This window comes from Meriones unguiculatus, chromosome 3 (genome assembly GCF_030254825.1).
Source record: "Meriones unguiculatus strain TT.TT164.6M chromosome 3, Bangor_MerUng_6.1, whole genome shotgun sequence".
Lineage (NCBI taxonomy): Eukaryota > Metazoa > Chordata > Mammalia > Rodentia > Muridae > Meriones > Meriones unguiculatus.
This window is the reverse complement of record NC_083351.1, coordinates 71111860-71134430: the sequence shown is the minus strand read 5'-3', so window position 1 is coordinate 71134430 and position 22571 is coordinate 71111860. Positions and strand designations below refer to the sequence as shown.

General features: G+C 36.9%; 1 protein-coding gene across 7 annotated transcripts in view; it reads left to right on the top strand.

The window, feature by feature from the left end:
• Positions 1-22571, top strand: part of Cnot4 (CCR4-NOT transcription complex subunit 4) — a 107217-nt gene that overhangs the window by 81557 nt on the left and 3089 nt on the right. For 2 of the 7 annotated variants that reach the window (XM_060380179.1, XM_060380178.1), the window contains exon 11: positions 1536-20792. The exons of the other annotated variants lie outside the window; for them this stretch is intronic. In XM_060380179.1, coding sequence (XP_060236162.1) covers positions 1536-1636 — 101 coding nt within the window. In that variant the 3' untranslated portion in view covers positions 1637-20792. Of the gene's footprint in view, positions 1-1535; positions 20793-22571 lie in introns of those variants that run through there. 7 annotated transcript variants of the gene reach the window in all.

Sequence of the window (22571 nt, the reverse complement as noted above, 5' to 3'; positions counted from 1 at the left end):
TCCTGCTGAGGAATTTTGGTTAGTAAGTAGGTAGAAGGAATTCACTTTGATATGTTTTTTTAATTTAAACCATGTACCTTTTTTCTCCAGCAAACTTAAATAATTTATAGTTGCATGTGTAGTTAGTAAGCTAGGGTCACAGCCCAGATCTCAAAATCAGTAAGGGAAATGTTTTTCCTTACAACGCTGATGCTCTCCTTCACAATTGAAGACCAGTGGTATGTGCTTCAACTGGCTTTCTCCCAGTAGTACTTGATGTTTGCTCTCACATACTTGTAAATCCTTTTATTTTTTTTATCAGTATTATTTCTTCATGAGACAAATTGGCCAGCTTAGGCATATAATGAATACACAATAAATGAATACAAAGACAGTAGAATGATGCTTATTAACTTGAAAATCAGTCTCTTGCTTAGGTCCTTATTGCTATCAATGTTCTCACCAAGAAGTGGAGTTTAAACTTGCTTTGGCACAGCCTGTTTGTTATGTTCTTGAGGGATTGCTAATTGAAATAACCTGTTCTATGGATTGAAAGACTTTTTCTGCAGTTTTGTCAGTTAAGCTGTCTTTCCAAATGTAATTTTGCAGATTTATTTTTCAAAGAATTTTTGCTAAAATGTTTTTATTACATAAAGCTGAAAATTATTTGGAAAACAAACATTAGTTAAGTGTAAGCCTATAAGCAGTGTTCTTTCAAGATACTACTCAAAAATATTTGAAATTGTTTAGGCTTTGGATTTCTCATGTTTTTGTTAATTCAGATTTCACTTATCAGAGGGTGTTTTTCTTTAAATTTTGTTTCTATAGTAACTTTTCACAGTGACTGTTAAGTTTTCTGTCATGTATAAAGTAACTTACTTGCAGTGAAATAATTATCAATTATAATTAGAAAAACTGGTCTCATTCATGTACGGTTTTCTGACTAGAAGTAGTCATCCTACTTTTCAGTCAATTGGATCATTGTACTGTTAATTTTTTACCATTTTCTAATTACTTCAAAAGTACATAGTAAATTTCAAATGCTAGATGTTAATCAATTAATAATAATTGTATCCAGTATTTCATTTTTTCCTAATATTTGACTTATGTCTTTAAAACATGGATTTATAATTTTCCTCTTTTAAAATCAGTTTTCTCTCCTGTAAGTCAAGTTTCAAAAAAATTTTTCCCCAAACTGTACTTACTGCTAAGGAATATCTGTTTAAGGGGTCCAATTGGCTTGGAAAAGAATGGCTTTCCTGGTCTTTATCTTTTTTTTGGTTTTGTTTGTTTTTTTTCTTTATTTATTTTTAGTGATATATTTTTAATTTAAATCTATTATATTTGATTTTTCCTTAAAATAAGGGTGTGTTTAGAGTTTACTTTTTAGGTACTTAAGTAAATTTTAAAATTCATGTGTTGTTTCACACCTAGATTCCAACCATTAAGCATGTATTTTATATATGTATCAATATTCCAAATATTGAAATCATTTTTAAAGGGACTGTTAACAAATCTAGTCACCCGTAACTAGACCATGACTGACTTTTCCACAGGGGAAGAAGAGGTGAAGGTTTCGACCATGCCACTGTCAGCCTCTTCCCATTCATTACAACAAGGACAGCAGCCTACAAGTCTCCACACTACTGTGGCCTGACAACAGATCTGAAAGGAAAGGAGAGGATTAGACTCGGGGTGCTTGCATGGGCAACTGGATTTTTGCATGGTTCCTCTCTGACTTCATTTAATGTATACACCCACAAGAGCCAATATAAACGTTCCTCATGCGACAACTAGCGTGTACCTCATAGTTGCTAAAGTATTTCTTCATTGGGCCTTTAACATAATTTATTAGCATAATAATTTTGACATTGTTTCTCATGAGTGATACTATTTTTAACTCATACAAATAAACTTAGAGTATTAATTAAGATCCCAGAGGAGATTAGCTAGACCTGTTCTTGTTTTGACTCTATTATTGGAAATATACAAAAGTAATGGTAGTTCTTTGTTTTTTGGTTTGTGAAAAAAAAATGGTAATATTCTAATCTACTCCAAAATTTTTGAAACATTAAGATAATGTCTATTGCATTCTTGGAATTTTTGAAAAGAAAGAATACATATAAAACAAAACTGGTGGTGTCATTTAATGCTCAGAAAGATGTTGTCAGCTGTTGTTTTTAGTTGCCTAGATTTATATCATATATAATGCATTACATGTATACAAAACTGTTTTGTTCTTTCTCATTTGCACATTTGCACTTTTCTTTTTGAATGGTTGTTAATTATACATAGATGGTTAAAAGGTAATTATTATGGCCTAAATGCAATATAATCTCTTTTCTAATGCACTGCCTAGTATACCAGGAAATGCCTCAAAAACAGAACTTCAACTTGTAGTTGACTTATTAGAAACTTGAACATGGGGTAAACATTGTATGTAAGTAGTAGCCATAATAGTGTAACATTTTTATTGAGCAAACAGTAGTTCAGTGGAATCTGTTTGGAAATTGCATTGTTAAATAAATGATACGTGATAAAAGTACCTGACCAGATAAGACTTAGAGTGGAAGAGAGAAGCTAGGTGTCCTGTAAAATGAGATAAGTGTAAGTTGTCATAGATAACTTAGATAATGAAAGAACAGTGGAGTACTTTATAAGGGCATAATGTAAAGTGATGCTTTTGATAATGCAAAACTTCTTGAAAGTTTCAAAAATGATAATAAAAAAATAAACTGAATTTAGTTCTGAGAAATGGACAAAAGCTGATTTAAAAAAAAAAATATCACCGTAATTTCCCTAAAAGCGTTTGGGGAGAAAGAGAAAGCCAGACCTCTTGAGATTTAAAAAAAAAAAAAAAAGAAAAAGAAAAAAAAGTATGCCTTAATTTGTTAAAAACAATATGAAAAGGGTACTGTGAATACCAAAAAAACCTTAATATTATGTTAAATCTAAGTTAACATAATATTAATAATAAACCACCTTATGTGAAGATGATGCTAATGTTTTATAGCATTGGCATTTCTCGGTTACTTTTGAATATAAAGTATGGTAACTTCCTGTATATTACAAAATAAATGGCTTCATTCTGAGGTATAGTGGAATAAAGTGGAAATTTATTCTTAGATTTATTTATTTATTTTTAATTTGGTTGAGGTCACAGAATTGACCAATTCTCTACCCATCTAAGTTATGTTTTTAGAGTTCATCGTAACTATCGATCTCTAGCTCTCATTTAAAAGTAAATTTACAGCAACATTATAAGAAAGCCACTGTCTTAGAAAATACGAGAACAATAGTGTACACTTATTTAAACTTCAGCCTTTAGTCATATCTTAATTTAGTTATGGTTTTCATTTGACTATAATGGATCAAGGATTGCTATGTGTTCTGTGGGGTTAGGGCTTTTGGACTGTGTTACTGGAAATCTGGCTTCTTGTAATGATGCTTACTAGACTTAGCTTTCTGCAGCTTTCACATGAGCCTTTCAGTTGGCTCCCTTTTCGTACAAGGCCACAGAGGATGCCTGGCTCCCATTTACTCACTCTGTTGTGACGGATGCTGTGAGCAAAGTTTCTTTCCTTCTCTTTCTCTGTCCTTTTTCATTCATAATTTGTATAGAAAATTTGTCCAAAGTTTTCCCAGACTTGCCCATCATCCCCAGTAAGAGTTCAAGGCTATTTCTTCCCTGCATCCTTTCTTTTCCCTGTACTTTCTGACATACCATGAATTTGGGAAATGCTTTTTAGGTGATTAGAACTCAGCATTACAACTTTTATGTAAAATGGTTAAGAACTTACTTTTAAACTGTGTTTTGTTTTAATTTCTAGACCCCATTAGGCCTCACCTTTTTGCTTAATATTAATTTTGCTTAATGTTTTTTAGACATCTTTTAAGTTATAATTTCCACTAAAGGATAGAAGAAATTTTGCAGTACATAAAAATACCATTTTATGTGATGGGCAAATTTAACTAAAATGGTGGAAACAATGAGAAATGATAAGAAACTTCAGGTGTGTCAGTACATTTTTGTACGGTGCATCTTACACTAGCATACTTCTTTTATTGGCCATTATAGGTGACTATTTTCTTTAACACAGGAATTTTTAACCCGGAGTCCCAAACTCTTGGAAGGTATATCTGAAATGGTGTGTGTGTTCATATGCATGCCTGAGCACCCACTCGCATATCCACGTGCACTTATTTGTTGATTTTCTAAGGAAGATCCATAGTTACTAGATGATAAAGAGTTTGGTGACATTCTCCCTCTCCAAAAGGTTTCAAATGGTTAAGAAATGACTGCCATGAAATGCCTTTAGTCCCTGAAGAAAATAGAGTCCTGTTCTGACTGACTTTTAGTTCTGGGATGTGAGGTGCTCTTTTGTTTTCTCAAAGATCTCAGTAGAAAATGTTTTGATAAATAATGATTTCCTTTCCATTCTTTGTTTTCTTCAGGTGGTAGATACTTTGGTATATTCTCCCTTTTATTTCAGCAAAGCATTAATTAAATATTATTGTTCTATAAAGTGACCTGAGCTAGATCTTGAGTGATACAAGGTTGAATAAAACATACAGACACCAGTCTAGTGCAGACTTATTTCACATTATTTTTATCATGTCAACCCTTGATTGCTTTTATCACAACAGCCCCGGCAATCCAGACTCATCCCAATACTCATCCCAGTAACTGCTCTGACAGTGGCAACAAAGAGTGTTCAATACTGATACTTGCAAATTGATTTGAAGGGAAGTTTAAACAAACAATAGAAAAGACACTCTCATCATTCTATTTTATGAATGTGTATGCTCATGTCTCAGCACCCTGGAAATTGAATTATATAATTGTGTTTCTTTTAAGTAAGCAATTTTAGTGCATTTTTTTTGTCTGTGCATACTTGTACTGATATAGTTTATTTGTATGGTATTCCAAGAACCTTCAAAATAGCCACAAACTTCTTCTGTTCTGACACAGGTTCATAGAGAGGTATACCAGAGACAAATTGCTACAAAAAGCCCAGAGAAACGAAAGCATATAGGAGCTTTTGAAAGCCCATAAACTGAGCACTACTGTGTCTTTTGTGGAGACAAGGGGAAGGGGAGCTTTATCTTGTGTTGGTTTGTAGGGATTTTGATTTTTTTCTTTATTTTTTTGATCATGAAGTTTGCTTAAATCTGTTTAATTGGCTTAACAGATGAAAACATAGTAGCCTTTTCTTTTTAATTGAAATAATAATCTATATTCTGTGCAATAGCCAAAGCCAGATATCTGGTGGTAAGCCAAGTACATCTGCTCTTAGTACTGTCTCTCTTTCCTTTGTTGAGTGAACATTCGCTATGAGCCTCGTCAGGTTGGGTAAGTGGCTGTAGTGTGTGCAAGCATTCGAACATGCATGTTTAGTAAGTCAAGCACTGTGCTGATTTAAAAACAAAACAAAAAACAACAGGAGTTAGAAAAGGAACTTATTTTCTAAAAAGCAGGATGTTGTTACTTTTGAAGAGGACTCAACATTTAGATTAAAAGAGAAAGATGTTCCAATAAAGGAGGACTGAGCCACTGACCAGAAGACTGGAAAATAGATGTTGCCTGACGTGTATGGATCCAAGTAAGCTAACGCCTTGAAAATGAAGAAGAAAAGCTTAGTCTCAGTATGGTGGGATGGGTGCTGTAGGGTTTTGATATGCTGTAACACTATTGTAGCATTTTTAAGAGGAGTAATTTGGTAAGTCATTTTATTGCCGTTCAGGACAAATTAGAATCCTGTTTCAGGAAGCCGCTGTTGACCATTGCAAAAAGATGACTTAGATTAGAATAGGTTTGGTTAAAAATTGCATAAAATGGTTCAAAATAGGAGCTAGATTTAAAAAAAAAAGATAGGGATGTCATTATTTGTCATTTATTGAACACTAAACTGTTCTTTTATGTGAAATCTAATCACTGACTCACCTTCCACATCACTCACAACATAGGTTAACAGAAAATATCTCACGGGCCTCCCAGCTGGCCTCAAGCTCACTGTATCACTGAGGATGACTTTGTATTTCTGATCCTCTGCCTTCATCCCCACTGTTCTGAGACTGGGATTACAGGCATGTGTCACCATGCCCACTTTTATGTGATGCTGAACATTGAGCCAGGGTTTCATGCTTTACCAGCTGAGAGTTATGTCCTTAACCTCTCTCCCCACCTTTATTCTTTTAAAAGACAGGCTCATATTTACCCCAGGCTGGCCACCTTCTATCTGTCTCAGCCTCTGGAGTGCAGGGTTTGCAGGTCTGCCCCAGGAGGAAAACAAATTTGTGAGATGAGGGTTCCTCTAGAGATTTGGGGTTTATTTATTAAAGAATTGTGTAAAGATAGGATTCTGCTTACAATTTTTTTCATAGTTTTATTAAGTGTGCTTTTTAAATGATCTTTGGTTTAACAAAGTTCAGCTGTGGAAAAAGCAAACAATTAAGAGATTGACTAGTAAGTGAAGAAAATGAAAACATAAATAAATGCAAGATTACAACATTAAAAATATTCAGTCTATTCAGGTGTGCTGCCACACACTTTTAATCCCAGTGCAGAGGCAGGTGGGCCTCTGTGATGTCAAGGCCAGTCTAGCCTATATAGTGAGCTCCAGGACAGTCGAGAGTACATAATCTCGTAGTCAAGAAGAGGCCAGTAAGGCATTGCCTACAAGCCTGTGTTGTAAGTGATGTGCAAGGAGATTCAATGACTTTAGATTTCATGGCAAAGAATGGGATAGTGTTGAATGCATGACAAATAATGAGGTTATTATGATCAGTGTGATGACCTGAGTGCTAATTAAAAGATGAGAAACAGGAAAAGATAGTAGGTTATATGATTGGTAGAACAGTTTGCTTTTCTAACCCCTCTGTGGTCTCTACCCTATTTTCCTTCAGTCTTTGTTGAGAGTATAGCGTCGATTTGAATTGTAGAGAGCATGATGTTGCCTATAGAATCTCAAGTCAGGTTTCTTATAAGTTGAAATGATCCAAAGACAAACTTCCTGAAAGAATAATAGGAAAACATAAAAGGCTAGGGTAAGGTGAGTTGGGCTGGAGAAACCTCCGAATATGCAAAGGAATTGTAATGTTGGGGTCTGAAACATTAGGATGAACTGGATGTGAAGCATGGCAAATCTGTTGAAGAGCGCATTGCTGAGCCAGAGTTTCCCACTTAAGAAGGAAACTGGAAACTTCCCACATAGGCTTTCCACTCACGAAGGCAAATACTAAACACAGTTGGATTAGGCCATTCTGCATTATGTGTATAGCAAGTTAAGAGCACGCAATGGAGTGGGGAGAACTTAACAGTTTCACCTTAAAAGACAAGATACTGTATGAACAAATCTCCAAATATGGGGGCTAATATTTTTGGTCCTTACAATTTGTATACTTAGGTTGGTAATCTTTCCAAAATTTCAAAAAAGTTACTGAAGTGTAGTACAGCAGGAATGAAGTGTGTGTGTGTGTGTGTGTGTGTGTGTGTGTGTGCGTTCATTTAATTAGTAGCAAATATCCTAGTTTGTAAGCAGCCCTAGTTTTCTGAAATGAGTATTTTAAGTCAACTGGATTTGCTGCCACATATGTAGGATGAGATGTCAGTTCTGACACATTGTTCAACAAAACTACATTTGTGAAACCATGCTGATTGCGAAAACTCTGTTCTTAGACCTCTTTACTAGTCTGTGATCAGCTTCTGGGAGAATTAATGTTACTATCTGCCTTACTTTGATTTCTGTTGCTCCAATAAAATTCTTTGACAAAGGCAACTTAGGAAAAGGAGCGCTGTTTGCTCACAGTCCCAAGCTAAAGCTCATCATAGGGGCGTTCCAGTTCAGGGACTTGCGACAGCTATGATGTTTTATCGAAGTCTGGAAGTGGAGAGGAAGGAGTTATTTGTGCAAGTTATGCCCCACCAGCTTTCTCTGATTTACACACTCAGTACACAACTCGGGAAATGGTGCTACCTGCTTTTATACTAGATCTTCCCCATCAGTTAATGTGATCCAAATAATCTCCCATCGATGTAAGCATAGGCCAAATTGGTCTGGACCTACCTTCATAGAGACTCTTTCCTGGGTGATTTTAGATTTCTTCAAGTTGGCAAAACTGTCACACCAGTTTTAATTCCTAGTCATTAAAAAAAAAAAAAAAGTACCTTTTACCTGTTAGATACCTAGGGTGAGGTGAGCCTAGGCAATTTAAGCCACTTGAAGGCTTGACTCAAGTACCCAGAGTTTCTCTAAAATAGTAGGAAATGTTGACTTCAAGTGCTGATTCATTCTTTTTAGCTTCCTTTTGACCACTCTTTCTAGACAACTATTGATTTCATTCATATAGGCCATTTCACACAATTTGGATTATTCTAAAGATCCCCAGCAGCTCTGGACTGACCTTAGAACAATATTACCACGCCTGCTCCTTTTTAGTACTCAGACCCGCTGTTACGCTGTTAAACTGAAAAGCATTGCCCCCAAAACTCCCTCCCACTGTATACTTTATAAGGCTTTTACATACCCATGACTTTCTTTTTCATAGATGTGAAATTCATGTACAGTAGAATTAACTAAACATGTACAGGGCATTGGCCTGGTACTACTCTTTAAATTATCTCATTGTTAATGAGAATTTGGCCCCTTTATTGTTAGGGCAATGTGATAATGGCTACATCTAGATTCCATATTTTACTCAGTAAGCCAAAAAGGTAAATAAACATAAAACTTTAATACACTCATATCTTTTCACAATAGTACTCTTTCAACTTAAGCTTTGTTTTCATTCCCACTGCCAACCCCTTTCCTCAACAAAACCCCAGAAGAACAAGGAGCCAAAGCCTAGAGATCTTTGCTTTTTTTTAGGAACGGCTGCCTGCATGGTTTTGAAATTGTAATAGCAGTCTTAACTATGTCTTGACGATGCTTACTTAGCACCATGCAAGAAAGGCTTTACTTAGCCAAGGTGAAAAGTATACTGCTTGTTTTCTGTGTGTGCATGAGGCTTGTGAGTGTCATACCTGTCTGCATGTGCAGGTAGTGTATAAATCCTTTACCTGATGACTGTGGCAGAGAAAATATTCTCATGCTGTCTTTCTGTGGCTTCTTATGTATTTGTCCCTGCTGTGTTTTACTTCATTCGTATATTTTGGATTAATGCTATCTCTTAAAAATATTTTGTCTTTTCTTACGGTTTTGTTTTGTTTTGTTTTTGATACTGTTTAAATTCAGTGAAGTTGTAGAACATGTTCCCAGCTCACCCTGATGACAGTTTTTTTGTGTGTTTTTTTTTTGAAATAAAGATTTTTATAACATTTTCTCATCAAAGTTTACTACTACATAAGTCCATCCCATGCTACTCTTTAGAAAAATCTTTGAAAAAAATTTTGAAGATTTATATTACAAGCATGAGTTCTGATAGGTACCGTAATCTTTAGCAATCTTCCTTGAGGATTTTTTTTTTGTAGTCACATTCAGACACCAATTTAGTGTTCCTTTAGTCCTGTCTGTATTATTTTTTTTTTCATGTATACAACTCAACAGAGGAAAAAAATACTAAGATTCTGAATTTTCTTTTATGCATACAACTCACCGGAAAGAAAGGACTTAAAGATTCTGGAAGTGTTTCCTCACTAAATGTGCGTCTTTAATGTGCGTCTAGTTTAACTGTGCTAGAAGTTTTCTCAAGTCAAGGGTTTTCAGCTGAGTCAGTAAAAATGAAGGCTTTCAAAATGTCTATGCTCCAGCAGTTATCATGTGTCCTGTAAGCTATCAAGTAAAATGTGGCCCAGTTGTAGTGTTTCAAGGATTCTTCATGTAAACTTCATTATATAATTGCTAATGTCAGAACTAAAATAAAGATTAAAAGGTGGGGAATTTAGTTTACACGGACTTTCTTCGGTACCAAAGAGCATGAAGACCAACATCTATTACCACTAGACTGCTGGGATCTCTAATACTCCGAAATAAACAACCCCCAACACCTGTGTAGTAATGGCTCTAAGGGACATCAGCAACACTAAAGGCGTGCCCTCACATTCAGCTTTGAAGAAGTGGTACCCCGTGTTACATTTTGTAGACTGACAGCTACTTTGCTGCCTTTTTTCAGTTGAGGACATTGTTGCTTTTAGTATACTGAAACAGGAAAAACTGCACAAGAATTTAAAGATGATAATACCATCAGCATCTCCATGGGGGGGGAGTCAAGAAAGCTGCCGCCAGTCAACTGTAACAGCCTGCTGATATGGCAAAATAGAATTCCAATCACTCAATTCCATATTTACTTTGCTGTTGGTCTCAGAACAAAGTAGCCTGAAACGTCACTGCAATTGTTTGATACCTCGGCATATTACATGTAGCCTTTTGCCAGGAGTTTGACACCATAAAGCCCTGTGGTTTTGTTTTGTTTTTTCTTTTTTGGTCTTTCGTTTTTTTAATTCTTTGTTACATCTATAAATAAAGGTAACCAGGCTGTGGGTTGTGAAGTCATCCACCAAGTAGGAACATTTTGCATTTGCCTTAAGCTGAGTGTTGGGTTGCATGCTCTTGTTCCACGTATGTGTTTGCTATTAAAATAATACTTTTTATTAAAACCCATAATCATGGCACTTGTGCAAGGTCCTGTGTTTGATATCTAGCTCCCTCTATCCCCCCAAAAAGAGAAAAGATTTCTTCTTAATGCCCATTAAGGAAAGATTATCTGTCAGGTTTAATTCCTTACCCCTTCTGAATTGTTCACTAGTAAACCTGTGATCTTCACATGGCCAAAGTCAGTCCTGCTAGATAATCTGAAAATCTGGCATGTTAAGGTTTATCCTTTTATTTTTTTGTCTTGAGACAGGTTTATACTTTTAAGCCATGGCTGGTTTGTAACTTGCTTTGAACACTAAGCTGGCCCTGAACTCACAGACATCTACCTGCCTCTGCCTCCTAAATACTGAGATTTAGGGCATGCACCACCACACCCAGCCTCTTGCTGTAGTTTAAAATTTACTCAAATATATTTACTAAAATAAGCATGGGTTTTAATAATCCCAAAATACTCTATTTAAGTTATAACAATTTCAGATTATAATTTTTGAACACCTTATGTGCCATTCTTTCACTTGTGCTCACATCTTTATCTTTTTCTTTCTTTGAACAAAGAATCATTTCTTGCTCCATGTAATTTACCACAATTAGTGGGGAAGTCACAAGTAGATCTTCTCAGTTTATTTATATTTTATTTTGAGACAGAGCCTCATGGATTTAAAGGCTAGCTTTAAATTCACTATGTATCAAGATGACCTTGAATTTGGCCATCTTTTGAGTGTTGGGATTACAGGTGTGTACTAATGTGTCTGCTTTTATGTAGTGCTGAGAATCAAACCCAGGGCCTTGTGTATGCTAAGCAAGCACTCTATCAACTGAGCTACATCCTCAATCCCATAACTAGACTTTAGTGTTTGCTCTTTGTATGCTTCCCCCACTGGATCTAATAGCCTGTATTTTTTTCTATTACAAAAGAGAATGGTGTCTGTCAGAGCTGCTGGTTATCACTCAGTATATAATGTTAGCAGGAACCATTCTACTCCCTTATCCTTTTGTTTCTAAAATGGATTTTTGTTTTTAAGTGATCATATTCTTTTCTTCCTTTTTCCTTTGAATTGAAACAACACATTTGAACAGAAGGCATAGTCTGGGTTTTGGAATTGACTGAAGAGCAACCCTTGCATTGTTAAATGTTGAACCAACAGATTTTTGGCATTGGAAGGTTTTAATATTCAGTTAAGGCAAGTTTTTATGGTACTCTTTAAAAATCATGTATTAATTCTAATTTTTTTTCACCAAAACATTAGTTGTAATTTAGTTGAAGCTCCAGAATATCTGAAATAAGAATTACAGTTTCTGACTTATATTTAAAATGTATTCATCTAATCTTCCTTCCCTCTTTCCTTCCTGCCTTCTTTTTCAGTGAGCTTGAATATTGACTGAGAATTGGTTCTGTCAAGACCATCTCTGGCAATCTGTTCCAAATTCAACTATAATAAATCATAACTAAGGATGAACACTTACATAAATACATATTTTTTAAGTGATTTTAAAATAAAAGTCTTTTTAGTGGACTGGTGGTAAGCATAAAAGTCTTTAAATTCATCAGAGTCTTTTGAAATGCTGTCCTCCAGAAGAGGATTGGCTTTTGTGAACTGGAAAGGATGTGTTCTTATTAGGATGCAATAAGTATGCATGCGTGTGTGTGTCTGTGTGTGTTAGAGAGAGAGAACCACTTTAATAGTTATAAATAAGTGGTATACATATACAACATAGAAGTCAATATCAGGTCATTGTGTTGTTGAAGAATATCCCTGTTCTTTAAATTGAAACATCGCTTGAAAATTGGAAGCAGAAAAGGTTTAATTTTATTCTAGTAAATAAATAAGAGGGAAAGCAAAATAGCCCTAAAGAAACAACAGCAAAACGTGTGTGCTTAGAGCTGCTTTATTACAGCTGAACCAGAAAATCTCCCATGTGCTCCATGTCCCCATACAGGCACAGCTTCCTCCATTATCAGCATCTTCCAGCTGATGAGCCTACATTGATCCAGCATGATCATCTAGAGTCCATAGTTTATATCAGGCCTGCTCACTCATGCTGTTGTACATTGTACAGAATTAGACAAGTATACATGACATATATCCATCATTGTACTGTCCTCTGTATTCTACTCCTACATCCCTCTCCTCTAAGCCACTGCTCTGGGTACTCTCCCTGTAGTTTTACCTGTTCTATTTTTGTCTTTGGAATAGCTTTCAAATTGTCTTCTTTCACTTATTAATATACATTTGTTTCTGTTAGTCTTTTTTCCCTTAGAACACACATTGCACATAATTAGTAAAATTTCAGTATACACATGTTTCTTTCAGAAAATGAACATTTGTTATACCAGCCAGTTTCAAACCTTAACAAATGCCTGTTGGGTATGCAAAACTTCTACAGTAAGAAACTTCTGGAGTGTATGAGTGGTCTGTCAAACTGTACCTGGAGTTGTGCGAGTCATCTGTTACACTGTAACTGTACTCGTTCCATTCTGTTTTCATAGAAAGTGATGATCATGTTTTGAGAGTTTTTTTTATGAAATCACAATAAAGTAAACCATTCTAATGCCTAGAAATACTTAAGCATGCAGCTCATGACAAGTGTTGAATTTGCCAGTTTTAATAATGTTTTGGAAAAATGAATAATTTTAGTTATTTCATTTGTAATTTTTTGTGAATTTATAAGCCCTTAAGATAACTCTATGCTTATGTTTGTAGGAAGTGTCTTTTAGAATCAGGTAAAGCTGACTAAGCTTCACTGTTGTAATAAAAGTGAACTGTATAATCAACATGCAATAAAGACATAGCTTTAGTGACCTAACTTCGAGATCATTGGAAAATCTCTTTAATATTAAAAATTAGGAACATCAGAAATCTTAGAAAGTTTAATAGACATAAAACCATTGGGAATTGCTGCAAAGTCAACAAAAATATCTAGTCTTGAATGCAAAACTGAAGAGAAACTTGTACCCCAATAAAAAATGTCTTATCAACACTAAACAACCAAAAGCTGTTGCTGACTTTATTGGGAATAGTCATTCTCCACTCATTCAGCAGGGATGTGAGTAGGAAGCAGAAAGAACAGTGTGGCTATCACGTGAGTGTGGAAACATGTTGGAGAGAGTTGACATTCTCTGCATGTTTGGGAGTGGTGTTGCTTCAGGAGCCTGCCAAGCTTGGACCTACTTTGTGTGTGAGCTTGGCTTTGGAATCACCTAGTCAGAATAAACTTGAACTGTAACCCTACCTTTTCCCTGCATTGTTAAGATCTCCTCCCCTAAAACTCCAACTGCATGTTATCCCTTTCCTTTCTTTTCCAGTACCACCACATATCTTTTTTTAACCATGTTTCTACCAAGTTAGTGCTTATTTGATGTTCACAGAAAAAAAATTATGCACATTTACAATGGTCTTTACTGAGTTGGACACAATTCCAAAAGCTTCAAAAAATACTTGAATTTTCAGAATATTTTAAGTATACCATTGAGTTGTCAAAGAACTTTGTTTTACTAATCAAGAGTTCTTTAGGAAAACTTGTAATTGACATTTTTTTCATAGTTACACCAAAATCTTTTCATCTTTTTCTATTTGCACCTTAATAAATCCATGAAGGCTGTTACTGCTTGTATCCTCCATTGTGGATATAGATAAGATCCATTCACATGTAACTTGATCCCCAGTTCTCCCTGTAGCTCTCTATACTACATGTCAACTTGACAGTGCCTTTCTTAGGGCTGTCTTAAATCTGAGGGCAGTGATTGGCATCTGTTTTAATGAAAGCCATTATTGCCAGTACTTGCCCTTACATTTATGCCCATACAGTCCTTTTATAAAAGCATCTAAAATAAAAAAAGAGGGAACTAAGGCTCAAACTAGTTACCACTTGTGGCTCAGCTAGGGTTGTGCTATTTCTGATTTAGACATGCACATCTGTTTACACGGAGTTTTAAGATTTTTTTTTTCTTTTTTACCAGATGTTATTACAAGTCTGCTGAGTGAAATCATTATGCCTTTTCCCATGCACATTACTGGGTAGTTAGGGTTTTTTCCCACCTCCTGTACTCTCCTGATGCATTTTTTTAAAATAGGAATTGTATTCTTGATATATTTTATGTGACATGATTTGATCTACTTGAGTGTATTCTGTTTATAAGTCCTCATCTTACAAGTTTGCCTTAAAAAAGGAATACATAATTATAAGGTGACAGATAAATATTGTTAGCGACTATTTGAATTTTTGTAAAGAACATTAAGAAGAGGTATTTTTCACTCTTTGATTCTGTCATCTGTGCAGTTGGACTTTTGTTTCCATGTTAAGTATACAGAAAAACAGAGTTAAACAAATGAAGAAGTATGACAGACTGACACAGTATCTAAAGTCTTACATAAATTTGTCTAAGCTCATGCTGGTCTCAATCATCTTTACCCCAAGAAGGAATCATTAAAAACAGCATGGGTTCCTGAATTCAAGAAACATTATACTCCAACAACCAAAGAGCCTATTCAGAGAAATAATTTTGATGTGATCCTTCTTTATAGAAAGTCTTTGGCTCCCATTGGTAACTGTACCACTCTGGGGGTTGTTGTTTCAGTGGGATAAAAGAAGCATTAACTGCAAAGCTTGAGATTTGGGCAGAATAAGAGGAAATAAGTCACAAGTTCGGGGAAGAGGGTATTTCCCCTGAGAGTAGCCTTCAGTAAAAGATACCTCCATGACTACCTGTTCATTTCAAAATAAGTGTAACTTCTTGAATATTTCAGTCGAAAGGGAACTACAGTTCTTGACAAAATGTTGCTTAATAGAGAAATGTTTTGAAAAGTACACGGAGCAGAGCAGTTGTTGGTTTCAGTCATTGAAGAATTCAGGCATGTCATTTCTGCAGTCTGCCTCTTGCCCGTGTGTGGCTTGTCTCTCAACAACGGCAGTAGGGTCTTATCTGTGAGGACTGATACCCAGGATGCACTTTACTTTGTGTCTAGAGAACTGAGCTTGACTCACTGTAGCAGATGCCTTTTAACTGCTTCTGCATCTCCTGTCTTTATGTACTTAATCTGCCCTTTTGGCTAGGAGAGCCTGCTTCTTTCAAATAAGATGGATGGGAGTGAAATGAACATTGAAATATGATCTCTGCCTTTTTCCGTGGCTTAATATTAATAACCTAAGACTGAACAGGAGCTTTTCCTTTTTTTTTTTTTTTTTTTTGGTATTTCACACATAGCCGTTTCTTGTCATTAGCATGCAATGGATTGTTATGGATTCTAATTTTAATCCACAAGATTAAAATTAGATATTAAAATTTGTAATCCTACATTACAAATAATATAATATGTCTATTCCATCTTTGCTAATCTTTTCAAATATAATCTCATCAGATCTTTCTCATACAACTGACTTCTTTATATGCCATCTCATTTTTATTTCCTTATTAGTATTATTAATATTTATTGGTGCATAGCTAGAATTCTGTCACCTGTGTATCATTGCCCCCACCTGGGAACCACCTTCACCCATTTTTTTTTTTTTTACTTGTTTTAGAAAATTTTTTTCTTTCTTTTTTATTTACTTATTTTTTTGTTTTTTGAGACAGGGTTTTCCTGTGTAGCCTTGGCTGTCCTAGAACTCACGCTGTAGACTAAGTTGGCCTCAAGCCCAGAGATCCACCTGCTTCTGCCTCCCAGTGCTGGGATCAAAGGCATGGAACGTTATTAACTAACCTGGAAGCACATTGTTCAGTGCCATTTGTCCTGTTGCCTCGTGAAGGTCAGATACTATTTACAAACCAAGAAAGAACTCAGAGACCATTAGGAAAGAATAAGCGTGAGTGAATGATTACAGTGCACTGTGGTAGTAACAAGTAGCCAGGAGGATTGCCATCTAGGAACTGGAGTCTAGTTAGTCCTTACTAACATCATAAATCCCAAAGAGTCCGAATCTTTACAGCAGGTAACTAGTTCCCTTGTTGGTAGAATAGGATTCCTGTCCTTTCTTACTGTCTTGGAAAAGACATGTAGGGGGGCCTCATTTTGTCAGGTTTGTTTTCTTAGAGCAGATTTAGACCTCACAAGATGCTACAGTGGTTGATAGCTTGCATGTCTTCAATTTTTAAATGTGTTTTGGGGAAACCATGTTCTGTTGAGTGCTCTGGTGGCCTCATGTCTTCTTCGGTGTTTATCATGTGGTCTCTGTGTTCACTACAAGGTTAGCCCTAATCCAGCCCTAACCCTAACGTGCTCAGAGTTGATGCTCAGTTTCATGCACGTTGAAGTGCGTGTCTGTGAGCTTCCTTTTTCATCAGCCTCCGTAGTTTTCCTAGACAGGTCTGTCTGTCTCTCCCTCTTTCTCTCCCTTTCCCTGTCCTCCGAGTCTCTCCCTCTCTCTTCCTCTGTCTCTTCCCTTCCTCCTTCATTGAGTTTTATGTCCTCTGATTCAGATTCCTTCTGTTCCTTCTGTGATTACTTCTACTGTATATCTTTTGTATTAAACTTATAGTTTGCTTTCTCTTGTTTTCCAGATGGGTAGTGCTGGGTACCCTTGGCTGGCCTGAAACTTACTTTTGTAGACCAGGCTGCCCTCAAATTTGTGGTGATCCTTTTGCTTCTGCCTCCTGTGATGTGTGGTAACCCTTTAGCTGCTGAGATAACAGGTGTGCACTATGACATCAATGTTTTCCTCATATATAAAGCAGAAGAATGCACAATATGTAAAGCATACCTGCTTATGTGCTTTTGTGACCACCTCCCTGCCTCTGTTCTGCACAGGAAGCTCTTTCCTTCTTCCCCTGGTGCTTCCCTGGCACCATAATCTCCTCTGTAGAATGGCAGGATGACTCACTTCCTTCTTTGTGCCTCATAGAACCTGCCTGGTATGTATGTCACACGATCTGGGTAGGTAACATGTCTTCTTGTACTGTATGTAGCTTACAGTCCTGCCTGGACCACCACTGGTTGGCAGTGACTTTTACAGAAACAGATGCTTTAAAGTTGAACTGATCTTGGTTACTGTTGTTAACATCTTTATATCACGTTGGGTGACTTCTTTAAAGGAACAGCGGCTACTCAGCTTCCTCATTTGTAAAATGAAACTGCTACTTAACGTAGAGGGACTGTTAGCCCTGAAGTAATGACATAGAGCAGAGTGAGGTCTTTGGAGTAGAAAATTGAGAAAATGGGTTTTTAAAATTTATTTATTTTAATCTTGGTATTTTGCCTGCATGCATGTCTGTGTAGAATATCAGATCTTTGAAGTTCCAGACAGATTTGAGCTGCCATGGGGTGGGGGGGGTTGGGAGTTGAACTGGAGTCCTCTATTGCTCTCAACCACTGAGCTATCTCTCCAGCCCCCCGAGAAAATGTTTGTTTTGTTTTACAAATCTTGGTTGCTATAAACATAGTACCAGAATATTTGCTTTTTAAGAAGCATTTCTGGCTGTACACGGTGGCAGATACTTTTAGTCCCAGCTTTCAGGAGGCAGAGGTAGACAGCTCTCTATGAGGCTAGTTTGATCTACATAGTGAATTCCAGGCCAGCCAGGGCTGTTTAAAAAAAAAAAAAAAAAAAGTTAGTATTTTCTCGTAAACAATACGGATGCATTAGATTTTGTTTAAATATATATTTTAAAGTGTATGTATTTTGGCATCTCACAGTACTAAAAACATCTTAGTGATTTCTTTCTTTCTTGTTTATATTGAGGGAAGCTTTTTGGACCCCCAGACTTCTACCTGGCTTCAGAAAGACTTTCTAGTTTTTGGAAAGAGCCAGTTGTTCATTGCATAATACTCATAAAATGAGCGAATGTTGTATAGGGTCTTCAAGTCTACAGCTATCTTAAAATAAGGAAGGATATTTTAAGACACCAAGATGAGTGTTGCGCACACAGTGTGTGTCGTCTGGAATGATCTAGTGAAAGAAAAAAAGACAGTTTTTGGGAGACTATGGGAAAATTAATTAAAGAATTCCAGGAAGAATTCTAGTGAATTAAATTGACAGGAAATAGTCAAAAAAGCACAAAGCATATCCAACTGACCCAGGTTCCCCATTTATGCCACTGTAACTGCCATACACTGGCATAAATACAGCTTGACTTTTAAATATCTATTAAGGCATGTGATATTTCCCCTTAAAACTCTAGTCATTTTCATATTTACCTTTTTTTAAGTCTAAAATCTACTTTTCTGGTGAAACCCTTAAGAATTTGTCTGTGCCCAGACAGCTCAGCTCTGTCATACTGGTCTGTCTTGATTTACAATAAACATAGTCCTAGAAATTGAGTATAAGTCTATCATTTAAATGAAATATTTTCCATAAGCTGATTGTATTTATATCTAGAAGAATTGTTTGACAGTCCAAGGGATATATTTAATTGATAATTGAGTGATTTTGCTGCTGTCCTGAGGAATCTCTTGCCCATATATAAAACTTATGACAAGTTTTCTATCGTTTTAAGTTTGGTTTGGCATAGTCATTTAGAGTCACATGATAAGGCTGTTGAAGTTAGGGAATTAGGCTTTCATGCAGTAAACACTGATGAGGACAGCTTTCTATTCCAAACTAGTGTGAAATGGCATGTTGAGAGCAGCATTTCAGAGACTGATGGAGGCAGTATCCTGTGCTCCGCTGAAAATACAAGATGTATGGGCAGAGAAAAAGAAAACTGTTCGCCTTTGGGAGCTTTGTGGCGTGACCGTGAGAAAGCTTGAGGGCTAACACAGAGGATGAAATTGTAGGACTGACTTCTCACATGGGCTGGCAAGCCACTTGCAGAGTGACTTAACCTGAAATATGAGGCGTCTGCTCTCACTACTGCAGTCTGTAGTTGAAACCCAAGAATTAGGGCCAAATTTGTGAGCCAGCTGTTCCACCAAAGCGTAAAAGCCAGAGGACTTGGTGTGCCTATGAATTTAATTGTATCAAAGTACCTTAGTTGATAAGGCCTACGTGTTCACAGTCAGTCCTGTCAATACTAAATACTTTTAAATGAGTATCCTTTTACCATAAAATATATTTAGTGACTTGGTTTTCCATTGTACCTTGCTTGGATTTTTCCAAGTTCTGCTTGTGGAGCATTTGTGGCAGTCAGGCTAAGCAGGTTGAGCACAGTGGCTATTATGGTTAAGATCCTAAGAAGAGACCTGTGCATAGGGCCAGTTACTGGCAAGTAAGAAATCTTCCGCCTTGGCTCGTTAAAATGTGACCAGTAGAGAAACATTTGTTGTGTAGTTATTTATCAAGAAATGAATGTGCGTGTGATGACTTTTCCTCCTAATTCTATCCTCGCAGGGACAGGACAGTAGAGACTAAGTGCAATACATGTTAGGTTATATTGACAGATAGCCTTAGTGCTGCCTTCTGTAGCCCAGGGTTTTCTTCGGTAGACCTGCTGACTCTTGCAGTGAATTCCTAGTGTTAATCCTTAAAAGATAATTAAGTTAAATCAGATTGAGTCAGTGGTCCAAGTGCTGAGGCTGTTTGGAGGGGGAGTGAATTTGCTCCCACCTCCCTCCCGTGACACTTAGAAAGAATGTCTACTGTAGATACATTGGATATTCACATCTGAGGGTATGGTGCTGGTAAGCATCCTGCAATGTATAGGACAGCGATCAACAACAAGGATTGTAGTGCAGTGTCCAAAGTACAGGGCATTGCTAAAACTGGCTGCCGTGCCTGGGTGCAGCTCAGCCACAGAACATTTGCCTAACACTACCCCTTAGTGCCATGTTTCCAGGAATGGGCTTACTAGATTCTACAGTCAAAACAAATGTGGGTCAAGCTGTGAGGGTAGGGTAGACACAGCTGTTTGGATGAGGTTAGGATTTACTGGTGCTCTTTCTTTACACTAACACTCAGCTCAACAGTAGAGAAGGTGGGGAAGCAGACTTTCTTCTAAGCTCTTCAGAATATGTTTTCATTTTAAAAGCTAAGGCTGTGGGCCCTGTGGTGTGTGATGCTCTTCCTCATACGTCTCCACACTGTACTCTAAGGCTCTCAGAATGTTGAGGTTCCTGCATTGTTTTGAGTATGTGTATGGGAGTATGTGTTGTTTATTGTTTTTCAGTAAAGATTGTTAAAAATTATTAAGTAAGCTACCTTACAATCAAACAATGGGAAGATTGTAGTTTCCTGATTGTGTGTCATGTACCACAGATGACTCTCTTTGGCTACCACTAACACTATTGCTGAATTGTATTATTTTGCAGTCAGAGGAACAAATAGCCCTTGATTAAAAAGAAAGAAAACGTGGGCTTTGTTTGTTTGTTTGTTTGTTTGTTTGTTTTTTAAATAGTTCTTGGTTCTCAGCAAAGCCAATATGTAAGGTATAGGGTTCTCCTAGAGCTCTGCTTTGCTGCCTTTTGACTGTATGGTGATACCACTTCATAATAAATTTCCTGAATGTGTTACCTGAATGTGTTAATCTGTAAGTGGAGGTAAGTGTTCTTCTGTTTCTTGGAAAATGTAAAGTAATGGTTAAGAACATATTATGAGTAGGTAGGAGAGAGAGAAGCCAGTTATTGGCTTGAGCATCTCAGTGTCCTTGACCACCCAGACCAGGAGAATTTGCCACTCTCTAGTCCTTCCCATATGGTTAGCAATACAGCATTTCTTTCTTTCCAAGGGAGTTTTGTTTCCCTTCCATAAAGGTTTCAAACCCTTTAAGAATTCAGCTTTGCTCCATAGAACACCGTTCTTAGTTTATTCTCCTTCCAGTTCTACTGCTTTAGAAACTAGACTACGCCTTACCCAACAAACCTTCCTGTAATTTAATACATGTATGATATCAGCTTTTATCAGAGGATATTGTGGATGCCTAGTGAAAGTTATGGACCTAGAGGGAGGCACTGACAATTATATTCTCAATTAGAACTTCTTACCTTAGGGATTGGTAGGTTTAGCTGATAGAATGCTTGCCTGGCATTCAGGAAGGACCTGGGTTTGAGTCCCAGCATCATTTAACCTGTTATGCACTTGTAATTGCAGTACTCCAGGGGTGGAGGCAAGGGGATCAGGGATTTCAAGGTCAGCCTGAGATACACGAGACCCTGTCTCTAAAGGGAGGTGGTTTCTTGGAGTTTGGGGTATAGCTCAGTGATAGAGTGCTTACTTAGCTCACAAGAGATCCTAAATTTGTCCTCCAATAATAGAAGGTACAGTGAGTGTATATGTGGGGGGATTCTCCTGTCTGTTCCTTGGGGTGTGTTATTTCTGTCCTGTCCATCATCCCTGATAGACAGGGCAGTGATACTTCCTTCTTTCTTTTTTGTGTCTTTTTAAATTGTGGGCTTCATAGGAACTTGGGTTTTCCCCTTAAATATTTGACTCATTAAAAAAAAAATCCACTAATAGTCTATACAAGTAGACCAAGAGAGAGCTTGATATTAATTTTTTTTAACTATATATCCCTCAGTGACTAGATTCAGGTTACCAAAAATGAGTTCTGTAAACGTGGGCAACTATTTTCTCTTTTGGGGCAGTCTTGCCATGTTGCCATGGTCCTCCTGCCCCACTCACCCATGGAATGCTGGCTAGGATTTAGGCATGCTAGAAGTAATAGTAAGACATTGACCCTGTGTTAAGTGCAGATTCCTCCTTGCCTACCTCACAGGGTTGTTGTGAGGGTCAAGTGACATCATTAACTGTCCAGGTGCCTTGTCAATTGTACACCACAGTGCAAATGAAAATGGTGTGCATGTGCGAGAAGGGGAAGGCTTAATAAATACCAGTTGTGCGGTAAAATTAAGTTGGAAGAATTCTCCCTACCCCCGTTTCTTTAACCTAGTCTACAGTGCTTTTTCTTCCTTTCTGTCAGATTCAGAGGTTATCTTCCTTGACTTTAGTTGTATCTTTTTATAAAGAAGGTTAGTACCATGAAATGCTTCATTTGCTGAAACCTAGTAGAATCTGGTATAGGTCAGTAATGGGGCAAAGCAAAATTTGAAAAGAAAATTCTGAATTTACCAAAGAGCATGGCCTGCCTGATCGATCATTGTCACTGTTGTTATCACCCTCCATGCTGATTGCTGA